Here is a 12,849-nt window from a genome sequence, read left to right as displayed (position 1 = left end):
TGAATGCAACCCTGTTCTACTGCTCCCCCTATATTTCCCCTTGTTGTTTTTCTCCTCTCATCCCTCTGTAAATAAATATCTCCATTTGTTATATCCATTGTACTTTTTCTGTGGGTGGGTGTGTTCACTCTGGGGGGTTTGGAACAAGTGCCCCTGGGGTGGAAGGAATTTTTCCTGCTGCATTCCTGCACGCGCCTTCTCTTGGCCAGAGCTGCCTGCACAGCAGACTCCATCTTGGTCATGAGGGCGCTAAAGTTACACTACTTTCTTACAATGTAAATGAGGTGAGAGCATTAACGCTAATTGCCAGGTGCATAATGCCTTCCATGGGAGGATCCCAACACACTTCACAAATATTTAATTACTTCAGCAGGGGAGGCAGAGATGTATTTATTCACCTTTACCTTCCAGATAAGGAAAGTGGAGAGATGACATGACTTGGCCATTGGCAGAGGCAGGAACTAGGCCTCCTAACTCCCCATTTGTGCCAAGAAAATCTTAGATGCCAGTGTCTTCAACCTCAAGAGAAAAATCTGAATAGTATAAGCCTATAGCTCAGTTTCCCTTCTTGTAATAATTCATTGTGTGGGTCTCCGCGAGGACAGCAGAGACCTATGAAACTTGATACAGAAGTGATGATCAACACCCATCAAAAGCCAGGCAGTAAGACATGAGAGTCCCCAATACTACAAGAAGCGAGTCCCTATTTGCCCAGCTGCAGAGAGCTACCTCTGGGATGACAATAAAGCAGAATCACCTTTGAACTCCATATTTCCGCTCCAGCAGGGACTGGTAATAAGGAGGGGGCTGGTGGCCCCAAAAATCAGGGAATGCCAAGACCCTATAGTCCGGAATGGACTTGGTGCTTCCAGCCCTGGTCATGTAGAAGTGGGGGCTGTGGAATGGGATATCCCCTTGGTGTCTCTCCAGAAGCTTTGTTACTGTGTTTGAGGCTCCCACTCCCCCCACAGGGCTGGGACCGAAGCAGCTCGCACAGTGAGTGTGAAATGTTCTTGTGTCCCAGGAGGCTTCTTTTAGGGGAGGATGCAGAGTGGGTGCACGGCTCCTGCATGGATCTTCTCTTTCACCAAGAGCATCTGCATCTCGGACTGATTCTCCCATCGCTCGCTTTTCAAGGGCTGGAGCCACAGTGCATTTCTCCTTCTTTGCCCAGCTCTGCACTGGAGTCTTGAACGCCGTTTCCTCTGGCTCTGGCCCCATGGCACGTTGGTCCCGGTGTCTGCAACGCTGCTGCTTCATGAAAGCAGCATTTGGAATGACTGGGGGGTGAGCGCCTGGCAGGCTCCCAAGCATATCCTCAGAGCCCTTCTCATCTTCAGACCCTGTTTCCAGCTCCTTTAGATTTAAAGAATAAAAGAAATAAAGACAGCTGGAGTCTCCTTCCAGAAGGAAAAATAGAAGAAAGAAAAGGGAAAACATTTAATTTACAGGCCTCTTAAAAATCTGCTCGCCTCAGTGACCCAAAGAGATAGAAACCCACAACCCACCTGCCAGCATTCCTATTACCGCAAGCTGATCTCTCATCAGTGCCCAGAAGCTAAACAAGGTCAGGCTGGATCAGCTGCTGGCTGGGTAACCTCCAAGCAAAACCTGGAGCGTTACAGGAAATTGCAGGAGGCAAAGTGATGCGCTTCTCTTTGAACTGATGCTCTAGCATAATGCAATGGGGCCAGTCTGCCAGGCAAAGGTCCACCATTCCTAAATACAGGACTGCAATGTTAATCCAAGTTCCTGGCCACTTGCAGTGATTACAAATACCACCGCATTTTGTATGGTAGGAGATGCATGCACCCTGGTGTCTTGTTTAAATGTGAATAATTATATTCTGCCTCCCTAAATTCCTCTGCCTCTAGTACTGAGCACAATATTCTTCTTCACTTCCTGTCCCAAACTGTTCAACAGCTGGGTTGATCTACCCCAGAACTGTCTGCATTTCAAGCAGTGGCAATGTAAGCTTCCCCATGACTGTGCTTGAACCCTGATCTTGACTGACCAGCGCTAGGGTAGACAAACCAGTTTAATTTCCATGTTCCATTTGGTTCGTGGCATCTCCGTTGAAACTGCCAACAAGGATACAACTTAATGTCTATTAGTGGATGTGGATTTTTTCTCATGTGGATATTTATTTATTTATCCACCGGGCCCGAGTCAGCTGAGACTCAGCCTTTTCGTTAAATGCCAACGAACAGCTCTCAGATGTTAACACCTTTCACCCACTACCAGCTGGGGCCACATTCAACCCAACAAGCTCCAGGTGTGTCTACATTTTGGATCCTCTGATACCTTGAGTTATCCAGTGCTCCCCTTTGCAGTATGTCTTTCTGCCCACCTCCTCTCAGTCAGCACCTCCAGTACGGCACATCCCTACACGCGTTCACAGATAAAGGAAGCCACAATGTTATCCTACCTGGAAAGTAAGAGAAAGTTCAGGACACATTGCCTCATACTGCTCAAGCTCCTCCTCTGGCCTGTCAAGACCTGGCTTTGAGCTCAGTTTGTTCACATCTGTCTCCAAATCATCGTCCTTCAAAAGTCAAAGTAGGAAAAGAAATAAATGAAAGGTGCTATCGACCCATTTGGGACTGTCCCTGAGTTGATAGTTATAAAACGATACATTACATCCTGCCTTTCATCTGGGAATCTCTAAGCACCTGACACACGTGAAGCAAACCAGCCACCCCTGACAACTAGATGAGAGCAATTAAATTCATTTTTATGGAAGGGCAAACAGAGGCACAAAAGGTTAGGTCACCTGCCCACAGCCATAGAACGATCCACTGGCATGTAACTCAGAAGTCCAGGACAAGATTTTCAAAAGTGAGTAGTGAATAGTGGGGCACCCAAACCCAAGTACCCAAGCTGAGACACCTTATAGGGGCCTGATTTTCAGCAGGGCCCCCTCTCTCTGCCTTCGAAATCCAAATCCCCATCCCTCTACTACACCCATCACTGAACCCTCAAGCACCGATTTCTCATCTGTTACTTTATTTATATCTTTCTACGCTGTTGATAAATAGCTTTTAGTCTCTTGACCAATCCATCATCTGTTCATTTAAAAAAAAATCTTTTGTGTTTGCAGTTATCTATAAAGCAAGGACAAGGATCATGCCTGAAACTTTCACATCCAAAGGCAACCGTGCATTGACATGCATCCCGTCCAGAGCAGATACAAGAGTCAAAGATATGCAGTGTCAAGTGTTTAGTCATCACGTAAGAGAATGGGAAGGGGGGGCGGGTTGGGTGGCTAAATGGCATTGATGAATGGCTGCGACATGACAGCATTATTCAAATAATTCAGCATGCAGTTAGCAAGCATTCACCACCAAACCACAGCAAAGAAGCAATTTGCTCTTGATAATAACTTCAGAAATGATTCTATTTATCAACAAACTCCCATGAACACCAGGGTGTCAACAGCAGTTCAAACCCTGAGCCACAGCAGTACTGAAAGGCTGGGCTGTTTCTACAGTGTTACTTGTGTTGATTTAAGGCAGTGGTTGAGACTGGTTGACACGAGAGTCAGTAGTGCATGTTGGAGGTTTGCTGGGCTCTTGAAGATTGGTTTGGTGGGATTGACAGTTTGGAGAATTATGTGGGATCTATAGGGGTGGGTTTTAATGATTTGGGGAGTGGGGATGGGCTCCATGACAGGACTGGTTGTTCGATTAGTATGCGGACTCTGGTTTTGGTAGAGCTGATCGAATAGTTAAAGAGAGGATTCACAAATATTTTCACCAATAAAAGTGGTGTGCTAAGTTCACTATGATTAGTATTAGACATTATTCACGAATATTTGGACACTCGCCAGGTCGCTGGGAAAAAGGTTTTGAATCACAAAAGCATCAGGAACTTGAGCACAAATGATTCTTTGCACAAAAATTTGGACTGAAAGTTCACTATTCATCCTCCGTCATCGATCGGTGTAAAAGTTCCGTCAGAAGGCGGAGGAGCATGAGACTTATGAGACCAATCATACGAGACCAATAAATAAAACTCATATTCAAAGCAAAGTGTTGGCAAACCGCCAATAAACTAAAAACTGTTCACAACTAGTCGGTGAATCCTTATGAATAATGAACGTAATTACAGATTTTAGGCTGTGTTTGGGAATGAATTACTAAACAAAAAAGGGGCTAAGTTGGCAAAGAACATTATTTCTAATGAACAGTTTGGCCAGTTTTCAGATGAAAATAAATAGCCACTAAAGGGCAGGTTAGCACATTGAGCCCACTTGTTTTCTTTCCTTTTTTGTCATTTGGGTGACATATTAATGTTCAGGTAGGCAGAGCAGGCAAACAGCGAAAAGAACACTCAACTCACGTCTAAATTGCATCAGATCACATGGCATTTATGCCCTTTTGAATTTGATTACCACAAACATTTGTAGGAACAACGTTTTGTTTGCAAAGATGTTTGAGGGGGCGAAAACTCATTCATGCTAGAATGCATTTTCACAGCAGAAACATTTGCATGTGTAAGCAGGGTCTGAATGAATTTTCCCCTGACAGCTAGTTTGGGACGGGGAGAGACTTCAGGAGCAACTGAACATACATGAATACACTACTCTGCATAGGTATCTAGCAGACAGGAGTTGTGTTGCTCCAAGTGATCAGCTTTGGCTGGTGTTGGGTTTCAAATCACGCCATCAGGTGGTCGAGGGATATCTACATAGAACACATCACCCGACATCGGCAATGCCAGGAGGGATGAGCTGGATGAGAACCACTATCGGGAAAGCAGGGGCGGCCCTATGTATTTTGCCGCCCCAAGCACGGCAGTGAGGCAGCCTTCGGCAGCACGCCTGCGGGAGGTCCGCTGGTAACGCGGATTCGGCGGCATGCCTGCAGGAGGTCCACCGGTCCCACGCCTTCTGCGTACCCACCACCGAATTGCTGCCGAAACCACAGGACCAGCAGACCTCCCACAGGCATGCCGCTGAAGGCTGCCTCACTGCCGCCCTCACAGCGACCGGCACGCCGCTCCCAATGGCTTGCCGCCCCAGGCACATGCTTGGTGCGCTGGTGCCTGAGCCGTCCCTGAGGGAAAGTAACTGAAATACTTCCCTGATGGATTGTATTTTCTAAATGGACAACCTACCCTAAATGCTCAATTACTGAGGGACAATCTTCACTCATTGCTATATTTGCTTTCCACAACCAACTCTGTATATCTTTTCATGAGTGACGCACCCGAATACTTGGATGCTAATATCTAAACTGTATTCTTAAAAGTATTCACCTAAATTTAGCTTTGCTGATTATGCACTATATGTATCTTATGACTTAAAACAAACTTTATACTTGTGGATAATCTAAGCACTATACCCAGATGTACAGACACTCTTTTCTTAACCTCTTATTATATAATTTTTTAATATTGAATGCAGGGGTAATGAAATGTTATTATCAATGTTGTTCTCTTCATTGTATGACTAAAGGGGTGTAGAACTGTGTTGAGCTTGTCCCAATTGAAGGGTCACCCTCTGCTGAAAGTAACTCGCTAAGCCAGGGGCTCGAATGCCAGACCCCTGTGAAAGTAAGAGGGGTGGGGACAGGTGTCTCAGCGAGGAGGTGTGGACTCTCCCTAAGGGGCTCTGATCTAGTTTAACCTGTTTCTCCCCACTGTTCAAAGGAGCCTTTTGTTATGTTAAAGTGCTCAAATGAGAACTGAAATCCATTGTGGTGGGGAAGTGTTTCAGCCCGGCCTGCCAAGAGCTGAAAATCATTAAGAGACTGACCTACAGAGGTCAAAGCAGAGAGGCAGGTGGCAGTAGAAAGTGACTGACAGTCGGCCGGCAAACGAACGGCTGGCAAGCAGCTGGTGGGGCGGCCAGCAGAGACAAACAGCAGCTAGCAGAACAGCCAGGCAGCAAGGAACCACGGCTGGCGGGCCAACCGGCAGAGAGGAACCACGGCTGGCGGGGCGGCCAGCCAGAACAAGTGCTCAGATGGTGGCGCAAGCAAGATGCCTTCTTCCCTGGGTTGCAGGTGAACTCACAAAGATGCACCTCTGAACTCTGGGTCCTCACTGACCAAGGACACCCACTGTGAGCGGGGTATGGCACGGGCCGAGGGACGTACTGGCCGCCGCTTCCAGCAGCTCCCATTGGCCTGGAGCAGCGAACCTGCAGATGCGGCAGGTAAACAAACCAGCCCGGCCTCCAGGGGCTTTCCCTACACAAGTGGCGTCCCAAGTTTGGGAAACACTGCATTAGATGAACCTGTAAAACAGGAATCCCTGGGGGGAGGGGGAGAGGGTGTTTGAAGAGAGAATGCAGGGGACTCAGAAGAAATACAGCCAAGCCCTCTGAGCCAAATTTACTTTCAGAAAAGAGGGAAATGTGAGGAGGGTAGGTGAAAAGAAGGGGCCAAAATCCAGAGAAGGGACTGCAGTGATATAAAGAAGTTCCCATTCTACCTGTGGTACTTATGTGGCCCCATCACCATAATATCTGAATGCCTCACATCACAGCCCCTCGGTGAGGTACAGCAGTGCTGTTATCCCCATTGTACAGATGGGGCACTGAGGGACACACTAGGGTGACCAGATGTCCCAATTGTATAAGGACCGTCCCAATATTTGGGGCTTTGTCTTATATAGGCGCCTATTACCCTCCGCTCCCTGTCCCAATTTTTCACACTTGCTGTCTAGTCACCCTAGGGGACACAGACTAAAGGTCAGATTTTCAAAGGCATCTAGTGGGGAAATGTAATCCCTGAGCCAATGCATATATGATGTGTAACTCTGGATAAGATGGCTCAGATATTTAAGTATGAGGTGTATAGTTATTGACCACATATGTTATCACATGTTCACTGTGATGTTAATATCTATGAGTGGAGGCACTGATGGCAATAGTTTTATCTAGAAGATTTGACCCTCCAACTTTCTTTCAAGAGGAAGAGCTGCCCAGAGCCTCTGTGCTGTTTATGTTCCTTTCCTGCCTGCAGTGGCCCTGAGATACCTCAGAAGTCTCAATTTTTTCCCTCAACTTTAACACGTGGAATTTTCTTGGTGTTTGGTTTCAAATATTCTCCTGTGAAAACTGCAACTCAAGCACTGTAGTGTTGTGTTTAAGACCCTTCTGGAAAGTAACTAGCCTCTAAACAGAAGGGAGTGTTGCCAACTCTCATGATATTGTCATGAGTCTCATGATAATTATTGTTTTCCTTTAAGTCCCAGCTCCTGGAGTCAAGTGTATATGTATGTGATGGTGTCAGCCTTCATTCTTAAAGAGAAATGAAGTTTCTAGCCCTTGTGGCTGTGGAGAAAGCTTCAAAATGTAACTCCAATGCACTGTAAAGGCTCAAAAAGCAGACTAAACAAAAAGAACACCAAATCTATTATTTTTACATAATATAATTATTTTTAAAGCCAATCTCATGATTTTTGGTGAGCCCGATTCATGATTTTTAAACATTTGGGGTTGGCAATATTATGAAAGTGACTTGACAGCGTCAGTTTCACTCAAGTTTAAAGTCAGTTTCTAGTCTATTATTTGTAGTGGGGTAGCACCCCGAGAGTCCCAGGCAGGTGCAGTATAAACGCATGGGGCCTTGCCCTAATAGGGTGCTTCCAAAAGTTAAATGATCTATTCCAAGCTTGATGAACTGCAAAAAAAATGCAAAAGTAATCTAGATTTTTCTACGATTGTTTCAATTGTTGTATTCAAGAATTAGTAACAAAGTAAGAATACACATTACATTTTTAAACCTAACCAGTGTTCCTTAAGTGAATTGACACAAGATGTCAGAACATGTTTAGCTCAGTGGTTTGAGCATTGGCCTGCTAAACCCAGGATTGTGAGTTCAATCCTTGAGGGGACCATTTAAGGATCTAGGGCAAAAATCTGTCTGGGGATTGGTCCTGCTTTGAGCAGGGGGTTGGACTAGATGACCTCCTGAGGTCCCTTCCAACCCTGATATTCTATGTTTCTATGTTAGTATTGGAGCTGAGTGGGTCTAATACACCTCTACCTCGATATAACGCTGTCCTCGGGAGCCAAACAATCTTACTGTGTTATAGGTGAAACCGCATTATATTGAACTTGCTTTGATCCACCGGAGTGCGCAGCCCCGCCCCTCCGGAGTGCTGCTTTACCGTGTTATAGCTGAATTCGTGTTATATAGGGTCACGTTGTATCGAGGTAGAGGTGTATTTATTTAATTTTCTTTCTTTCTTTCTTTCTTTATATAGGAATTAGAAATTATTATCTGACAGGAGCACTCTAAGTTACTATCTGAAAAACAAACAGAGTTTTCAGGTCCCCAAGTAGCCTTTGGAATCACGGTTAAAATTGCCCCCAATCTGAAATGGCGACCCTGCCTAGCAGAGCTCCAAATCAGGAAGAAAGAAAAAAAAACCCTTCCCTTCACAGAACATGGAGGGTTTTTAAAGGAAGCTGTGGCTCATATACCTACTTCCTCTTTATGCTCCAGGTCCTCATTATCTAGGTCTTTTTCCTCCTCTTCCTCACCATCATCTTCACAGTCATCTGAAAAGTAGAAAAGAGGTGGAGGAGGTGGCCTCCATCATAACATCCTTCTCCCTAACCCTCCCCAAAAAGGCAGGCCACCCTGGTGTGCAGCACACATGCCTTGTCCCTATAAGCCACCAGAAAGCTGAATGTAAGACTTAGAATAAAGATCAGAGCCCATGTGTTCCATCAGATACAGCTAGGGCTTCCACCTTGGTTCTCCTGGATGAAATCACAGCATTTCAACACCTTGACTCTCGCCATCACGATGTGGCACCACGTTCTGTTACAAAGCAATGTGATGACTTTATGCTTCACTGCAAAGATATTATAGGATGTAGTTAATCTATATATCTACCTGAGGGTTCTATTCTGACCCCCATTACTGGTGTATCTGAGCACGTTCCATGTAAAAGTCAATAGGAATAATGAAGTCTCTAGTGGACTTTATGGCATCTCTGGCTCTTCTCTCTTTTGGGGGTAAAAATTCTCTTGGGCATGGATTTTATTGCTTGATTTAGGTTTGCCAGAGGTGGGGTAGGCAAGAAGGGCGGCGAGTTTTATTCTTGCTATGGTATGTCCTGCATGCCTAGACTACAAGAAGCAGGAGCATCCAGAGGAAATCAGAAATGCCCCATGAAAATCAAGGAAAGTCCTGAAGATCAATACCTTCTAAAGAGGTGAGGCAGAAATTTGGAGATATAGAGTAGAACAGGAGTCGACAACGTTTGGCACGCGGCTCGCCAGGGTAAGCACCCTGGCGGGCCGGGCCAGTTTTATTTACCTGCTGACGCGGCAGGTTCAGCCGATCGCGGCCCCCACTGGCCGTGGTTCGCCGTCCTGGGCCAATGGGGGTGGCGAGAAGCGGCGTGGGCCGAGGGATGTGCTGGGCGCAGCTTCTCGCCGCCAGTGGGGGCCGCGATCAGCCGAACCTGCCGCGTCAGCAGGTAAACAAAACTGGCCCGGCCTGCCAGGGTGCTTACCCTGGTGAGCCGCGTGCCGAACATTGCCGACCCCTGGAGTAGAAGCTCCACAATCTTTGCTGGAAATGTTTGCATAGATGAAACGGAAGTCAGAGTTTGGTTTGGGCTGTACCATAATGGTGCTGGTTTGGAGTGTGAAGGCTGGCAGCAGGAGGCAGCTGTGCACAAGGTCATATTTGTTTCGTTCCTGGGCATGCCTCTTACATGTATGCTGCTCACCTGCCTGGGCATACAGCCTGCTGGCCTGCAAGTGCTCACAACCTCCATTCACGTAGCATAGCCACCAACGGATTATTTCAGAAGGAAAAAAGGCTGCTGGTTGACAGCATCAATTTACTGAAAAAGTTGCAAAGAAGGACGTGTGTACACATATGTACACACACACACACACACCCTCCCTTCCCAGTTGCTATGAAGAAACAGTAGTTCCAGCCTTTGCCAAGGCCATTCCTTCAGGTCACTTTAAAGCAAAAAGGATTATTTCACTACCCCTCCCCTTCACTACCTCACACCTCCATTCTCCACACAGCACCTTCTGGCCTTGACAGAAACACCCAGAGTGAGGGATTCAGACCCAGTTCTATAGCACGACAGTCTGGGCCACCATGCAAGTTTTAAATGCAAAGATCAGGACTGGATTCCTCTCTGCCCAGGCCCCCACCTTGCATTCTCCCCATCAGTCCCTGCCCCGCCGCACACACACACACATTCTCCCTTCAGTCAGCAATTTACCTTCAGGCCCTGCATGGGGAGGTTCGGAGCTGACATTCCCAGGAAGAGAGAAGGAATAGGAGCTGTGTACTGTAGCCAAAGGCAGAGGCCCCTTGGGGTAGCACTTCCTCAGGATCTGGGCCACTGTAGTTACTATAGGATCCAGGGGCTTGCTATCCAGGCAATCCTAGGCAGCAATGCAGATGAATAGTCAATGATGTTTGCCATTCAGAAGCATCCTTCCTCTTGCACAGATCCACCAGACATTAAAATAGATGCTTCCCTGAAAGCCTTAAAAAGCAGCATTTGAATAATAGTCAGCCAGTTCTGCGTCAACCCCTTATATTTCCTGTGTTTCTCTTTCATCCTTTTCCTTCCTTATCACATCGGAGAAGTCTACATGGGAGCACAGCATCTTGGTTTTTTAATAGTTTATCTGCTTCTACAGCTCATTCACCATCTGCTGATACATCCATCCAAAGGGCACAGGGTCCCCTAGCACCACTCAAAGGCACTGGGGTCAGTACTGTCTCAGAGACAAAAGAGCAACTGCTACTGAGTTATCCATACACCTCCCTACAGCTAGCGCGGGGCGAAATTCTTCAGCTGGAGCTTTTGGGGGGGCACGAAATGCTGATTCAGCAACCAAAACGTTTTGTGAATTCGTGTCAGTTTCACCGAACTGATCATTTAAAACAAATGCCCCAAAAAAATCTAAATGTTTCGATTTTTTGGTTTGAAAGAACTTTTCATTCAGAAATTTCCTTCAAATTTAAAAACATGTTTTTAGAAAAAGGTCTAAATCCAAATTAAATGGTTCATTTAACCAGAAATGAATTTTTCTTCGCTTTTCAACTTTCTGAAAATTGCGATACATTTTATTGTCAGTTCAACTTTTTTTTTTTTTTAAAGACTTGCCAGCAAGCTGGAAGGCTACTTAAAACACAGTCCCCTTCAGCACTGCATTGTGGCTCAATACTGATTCAGAAGGGGCCGCACCTCCTACTTAGCCACCCATGTCATCCCTGAGCCAGAGTGTGATGAGTAAGGCACGATTATGTCACGGCGGTCACAGAATCCGTGACTTCCACTGACTCCGTGACATTTTCTGCCCTAGGCTCCAGCCCTGTCCTCACAGCTCCCAGCCCCCAACTTTGTGGGGGCACCCTGCAGCTGCCCAGCCATGGCGGCCGGCAGACCCCCTGAATTTGCCCAGCTGCAGCAGGCAGCCAGTGGACCCCCTACATCTGCCCAGCCGTAACAGGGACTTCCCACAGCTGCCGCCACGGCCAGAGGCTGGGGGACCCTGCAGCTACCAGCTGTCCAGGGCGAGGGGACCCTGCAGCAGCCCAGTCCCAAGGGGACCCCGGAGCTCCCGCACACCGCATCGGTGGGGGACGCGGGAGCCCCAGCAGCAGTGAGTACTGAACCCACCTACCCCTTTTGTCAGGGATATTTTTAGTAAAAATCAGGAACAGGTCACAGGCTGCCGTGAATTTTTGTTTATTTCCCATGACCTGTCCATGACTTTTACTAAAAATATCCATGACTAAAACATAGCCTTAGTGATGAGTCATCAGAAGCAACTACCTGCAGGGTTAGTAATAGGCCCTGCGCCATTCAGCAAGGGTTTAGTCAATCCACAGGCAAGAACCCACACCCAGGTGATCCCGCCTCAGGTACATAGGCTCCTAAGGGAAACAATCTCTCCATTCTGCTCAGCATCACTACCTGGTCAGGAACACTCCCATTGCCAATAGTTTCATCAGACTGCCCTTGGCTCCAGCTCCAGCCTACTTGTGCCTGTTTCCACGCTAGCCTGCCCCTGTTCCAGCCTGCATCTGCTTTTACCTCAGCCGGGCACGCAATGGTTCTGACGTATCCCGTGCAGGGGCAGCTTCCTAGATCTCCATTAGTTTTTCCCCATGCGCGCGCGCACACACACACACACACACACACACACACAGTGGAACCACAGATTGTCAGCCTGAAGGACTTATTTTAAATTAAGGAAAACAAGACAAGCAAGAATAAAAAGGGAAGTCTCCTTGGGAGGGTGCAATAGGTGAGGGCCTCTTCTGTAATAAGGACAGCAGCTCTGAGAACAAAATGGTTGCTGCCTCGGCACAAAGGTGGAGTTCTTAGAAATGTATATGTGCAATACAGAGAAAACAAAGGAATTGTCGTTTCGTAGCTACAGAGATATATACACCACAGCCTCCTCAGGGGAGAAGAGGACTGCAAAGCTAATATAGCTATCATCTGTCTAGCTAGCTTCTTATGCTGTACCATGCCTGCTAGCATAGTAGCTGAGTGTCTGTATCCTTGGTGACTTGGGACCGAGCCCTCACACACCAGAATATCACTAGAAGCCACAGAAAGCACCATAAAGGCACCAATACATGAAAGAGCAACATCAACATGATCTTTTATTACCATTCAGAATGTTTACACCCTCTCAGTAGACATTGAAAATGGAACAATCCAGAAGACAGAATAAATGGTTAGTGCCACGGGCTGAGCATCCCACAGTACAAAATATGGAGGGCTGGGGCTATTCAGCTAGTCCAGCAGGGTGATTGGTGAACAAACTGAAGTGCTTTGTAATACGCAATAAAAGGAAAATGGCTGTATTTTATACCGGCTCTTATTCCACTT

At 46.8% G+C, this 12,849-nt stretch overlaps 1 protein-coding gene across 2 annotated transcripts in view; it reads right to left on the bottom strand.

Moving 5' to 3' along the window:
• Positions 1-12,849, bottom strand: part of AGBL1 (AGBL carboxypeptidase 1) — a 400,010-nt gene that overhangs the window by 295,866 nt on the left and 91,295 nt on the right. For both annotated transcript variants that reach the window (XM_008165433.4, XM_042856651.2), the window contains 4 exons: positions 10,213-10,378; positions 8,442-8,515; positions 2,429-2,545; positions 758-1,356 (listed from right to left, as the gene is read on the bottom strand). In XM_008165433.4, coding sequence (XP_008163655.2) covers positions 758-1,356; positions 2,429-2,545; positions 8,442-8,515; positions 10,213-10,378 — 956 coding nt within the window. The remainder of the gene's footprint in view (positions 1-757; positions 1,357-2,428; positions 2,546-8,441; positions 8,516-10,212; positions 10,379-12,849) is intronic.

The sequence above is a fragment of the Chrysemys picta genome, chromosome 10, assembly GCF_011386835.1.
Source record: "Chrysemys picta bellii isolate R12L10 chromosome 10, ASM1138683v2, whole genome shotgun sequence".
NCBI lineage: Eukaryota > Metazoa > Chordata > Testudines > Emydidae > Chrysemys > Chrysemys picta.
Note: the sequence above shows the minus strand (reverse complement) of the source record. Positions and strands in the feature narration are given on the sequence as shown.